A 4,485-nucleotide genomic window follows, 5' to 3' on the forward strand; every position below is an offset into this window, starting at 1 on the left:
TTTTTCCAAGTAGATTCTCCTTTTTTGTCTATATCCGGAACAGTGCGCATGCGTCTAAAAATAGCCCCGCGCCGTTTTTCTTTTTTTTACGACCAGGTGAGGCGATCAGGTCCAGGTAAAAAAAGTAAAGGTTTACTTTGGGACCGACGGTTCTATGAGATAGACACGGCACAGGACCACTAAAATCAATCTACCAAAGGCAGGAGAAGACAAAGAATGTCAATTATGGGCAAAATGGGGGAATGGCAGGTATGTGGTGTTTACCTAAAGACAAAGAGACGGCTGTGAAAATCCATGAAAACTGTCAGTGACTTGTAAAATGAGGCTGCGCAGGCACCGTGAAATCTTTTGTAGAGCAGAATCTTTTGTGTTGACTAGCTTATTTATTTGCTAACAGGAGATGCCAGGAAGAAGTTAAAGATATTTTATTTTGGAAGCCCTCTCTTACATATCAAATTGTCCATCGTTGTTCGTAGTTTTGCTCCGAAAAGCTGAGGATGTTGATCAGATGTCGTAGGTTGTAAGGACTCCATGCAAACTCAGAACGACTGTATCTTTTATCACCAGTTAGAAATGTGTATAAGACATGATTGTTGTCAGTACTGAGATGCTGACAAAACGCAGCTCTTATTCTAAATTGTGTCATTGTGTCTTTAATGTAACTTTTCATACATGCAATTCACATTTATACAAATTACTTCTGAATTTCACGAGTTACAAAGCATCCCACGGTGGACTTTGTACTGAGTCTTATTCTTTACATCGTCTGGGCTTCACTGAAAACTTAAGTGTGGGGGACTTAAGAGACGATCTTTTCTGAAACGAAACACTTTAGTTTAGTTGTAGTTTTAATTAAAAACTATCACCACCACAGACGAACAAACCAGGTTTCTAGTAAGTCACTGACATGCATTGTTGTCATTGTCAGCCAGTTTCATAGCTGCCTGCTCATGAATAACAACTGTTCGTAAAAAAAGCACTCCACCAAAAATGGTAATCCTGGTTTTAAAGAGACGGGCCAACGCCTTAAATAGCTGTCGACCTGTCTGCTGACCCAGGGCCTGCTGAGGTGAAGCCTCTGCCGGCGGTAGGGCAGAGCCAGGCTCCCGTAGCCGGTCATTCAAATGAATCAAGGCCATGTTGTTGTGTTAATTATTTACAGTCCCCCAAACCCTGGCCCTTACAGGTAGTCAATGAACCTGTAGAGCCGTTCCGAATGGCTCGCCTCTTTAACATAACACTGAAAGAATACTGAAAGATCTCCACTTTCAATGGGATTAAAATAATAGTTTGGGAGTTTTAAAAAAATCAAGGTTGACCAGCAAAGTGTGTGACAGGGTACTATTTGCATAGGCATGCTGTCTTCACATCAAGCCATGAAGAAGTGTTCACTGAGACACTGGAGCCTACACTGAAACCCACAGAGGTGTTTCACAGAACAGACCTCTGCTCCATCTTGATCACAAAAATTTAACTTTCTCCTTTAAACAGCATGCGTGGAGTGTGCTGTGCTTTTCTCTTGCCATGTCAGATAACATCGGAACCCGTCTCAGGTGCATACAGGTCCCCACGCACCCGCTCCTGAACAAACACACACCTCACTGAACAGTAGAAACAATAAGCATGTGCAGCGTCTTGCTGCTTTAGTTTTTACCTGTGCGTCGTCCGTCGATGTTGTGTGAGCAGATGGAGGAAATCAAACGGCTGTTGATATGCTAATGAGGCCCTGTGCCAGTGGTATTACAGAGCTGTTCCAGCCCTTCACTTCCACCATTAGAGGGAGACCTTAGAGCGCAAGACAGCCAGCAGCCCACTGCAGCTTCACTGAAACTAGTTTTTTTTTCTGAGCGGGGAGAACAATTCACTGAGTGAAAACAAGAGCAGGGCGATAGGCTATACTCAACATCCACCTCAGCAACCCATGAAAATGCTGTGGAAATTAACCGATAACATTAAATATGAAGATTGTGAGGTAAGGAGCTCCATTGTCATTTATGGACTTTAATATTATTTTTTCAAAGTTTACTAAAGACAATTCTATTACAGATGTGTTGTATTGTTTTGATCCAAATAAATGTCATTATTCTGACAGTTGTCAGTGAACACATCTAATTAAACTGTAGGATGAATAAAATCCATGGCTTGTTTTTGATTTCATATCATTTTAAATTTGTATAAAAGGCAAAATAGTCAAAAATAAAAATAATATTCCGGCATTAGCAGCTGAAATAATGGTAATATTACTGGCGTGAATACATTCGTAGTGAGTTATTGTATTATCTTTCAATTCTCATTAAAAAATATTTCGAAATATTAAAGGACATGTGCAAACATTAAAAATTAATTTACACGTACCATGCCGCCTTACAGTGCATTTAGTTAAAATAAACTGGGTTTTTATTAAATGGCAGATGTAAGCGCTAAGAGTCTGTTTTATTTTGTGCTTAAATGACATTTACGCTTTAATATCTGTGCAATTTGAGCCGCTACATTTTGCGTGTGTGCAGCTTGTGGAGTGTATGCACTGAGTGATTGTTGTTGTGGCCATAGACAAAGTTTGGCAGTGATATGAGGGACTTGTTTAGGAGTGGAGAAGCCAGTCGGACGAGTTTTCACCTGCATCCTGGGATGACAGGGATGGCAGGAAAACAAAGCATGGCACTCCGTTCATGTTGTGGCGACTGTATGAATTTTCAGGCAAATGTTTCCCCGATTGTGAAACTAAATTTGCAATCGAAATTCCGGTCGCATCGCTGTGTCTAATTTTAAATGCGTTATTAAGAAGGAAAGGGAGTGGAGCTGTTTTAGCAGCGCGTAAAAGTTGGTTAAAGCGCCGGATCCGAGCGGCCCTGTCACAGGCTTTGGGAATGTACCTTCCTTCGTCTTTCCGGGTCAAAGTTAAAAGTTAGTCGCTATGACTCTGGGTTTGGAGTCGAGGAGGAACTAGTGGACTGATTCGGCGAAGACAGAGGAGCCCCATGGAGGACAGCTCGCTGCCGGAGTCGGACGTGGAAAACAAAGAGATGAGCGGTAGAAATGAGTCTGTCGAAATGCCCCTAGCTTCATGTGCTGGATTTTCACCTAGATCAGAGGTGAACACTGTTCCTTTCCCTGGCTTTTTCTCTCGCTTGTCTGTGGTCCACCTCCGTTCGTTCCTATATATTTTTTTTCATCACTTTTGCGCTTTGGCCGTGAGACCATTTTAAATGAACCCCCCTCCCTCTCTCTCTCTGATTCGTCTGACGAGAGTGAATGTCCCTCTTTTTGTGTCTGTCTCTCCACTCCCTCTACACTCTCTCACTCCCTGTTTCTCTCTCTCTCCCCCCCCTCTCTCCCCATCTCTGATTAGATATACTGATTCCTCCTTTCAATGGACGTCATTTAAGCGCAGACTCCTGCCTTGAGTTGCGTCCTCAGCTTCACGCCCGATTTCCGACTATTCTTTCCTTATTATTAAGTATTCGTGTAACATTAACAGTCATGAATGCGTTCTTTTAGGAATGCAAGAAGGAGGACGAAGAAGCGGCTCTTTTGATAATATGAGCACAAGCGAGGGGACGGCAGCACTTTGATAGAAGCCAGGAGAGCAGGGGAGAAAAGAAGGTTTACCAAAAGAAAGTTTTCCACCCAAATCGGCCAGCACCGCCGAATATCTGCATTTTTTTAGAGCCAAATGAAGTGCAGCGGGGATCTAACCGTTTGTTTCTGATGGATTATCGTCCTGCTACTGTGGCACATATCTGATTGTCGAGGCCATCGTGATCTTGCAGAAAAGAAGAGTCTTTTATGGGGGCTATTTTTTTTCGTTTTGCTGGTTAATTCCCTTTGCTCGTCCCCCCCGAAACACTCGAAGTGTTTTTGAACTAATTATTCTTTTCTTGAGTCGCAGCAAAAAAAATCCTTTCAGATGTTAGTGCACAGTTTTTCCGCGATGGTAAGTTGGAGGAGGCTCACCGTGTCATATACTTCGAATCTTGGTTGCGTACATGATTTTCTTATTAGATTTTTTTTCTCAGAGTATTGGTTTTCAAAGCTTGCATGCCTAAACTATGGGAGGTAGTTTGGATGAAAATAACGTGAGACTTATTGCATCTCCGGCATTTCTTTTTATTATTTACATTTAGCAATTGAATAGCCTATTTATTTTATTTCCAAGGATTTTGTGGAGCAGTAGTCACTATGTGGAAGTGGTGCACTTCTTATTTAAAATTCATTTAAGAACGAATTGTGATAATTCAGTATAGATCCTGCACTTAGTAATTTCTGTCATCCACACAGTCCATATTGTGATAATGAGCCAGAAGCCCACAGAGCATTCAGCAACAAGGGGACAAAATACATACATTTATGTTGTGTCTTTTAAAAAATCCATTTAGGGTAAAATGTACTTTGCTCTCTTGTCCTTCCCTGCCAGGATCGCCACGACGGCACCAGCAATGGGACAGCCAGGCTACCTCAGCTGGGTGGCGTGGGCCACAGTCCCTA

The 4,485-nt window shown here is 42.2% G+C and overlaps 1 protein-coding gene across 3 annotated transcripts in view; it reads left to right on the forward strand.

Moving 5' to 3' along the window:
• Positions 1-1,731: 1,731 nt before the first annotated feature.
• The window catches only part of tfap2a (transcription factor AP-2 alpha), a 10,984-nt gene continuing 8,230 nt past the window's right edge, over positions 1,732-4,485 (forward strand). Inside the window, exons 1-2 of one of the 3 annotated variants that reach the window (XM_020615318.1) lie at positions 1,732-1,972; positions 4,415-4,485. The exon at positions 4,415-4,485 is cut by the window's right edge and continues 337 nt beyond it. In XM_020615318.1, the coding sequence (XP_020470974.1) occupies positions 1,922-1,972; positions 4,415-4,485 (122 nt within the window). In that variant the 5' untranslated portion in view covers positions 1,732-1,921. Of the gene's footprint in view, positions 1,973-3,038; positions 3,093-3,398; positions 3,935-4,414 lie in introns of those variants that run through there. The other 2 variants (XM_020615319.1, XM_020615320.1) reach the window with 2 other exon arrangements.

Source organism: Monopterus albus, unplaced genomic scaffold, assembly GCF_001952655.1.
Source record: "Monopterus albus unplaced genomic scaffold, M_albus_1.0 scaffold162.1, whole genome shotgun sequence".
Classification (NCBI taxonomy): Eukaryota; Metazoa; Chordata; class Actinopteri; order Synbranchiformes; family Synbranchidae; genus Monopterus; species Monopterus albus.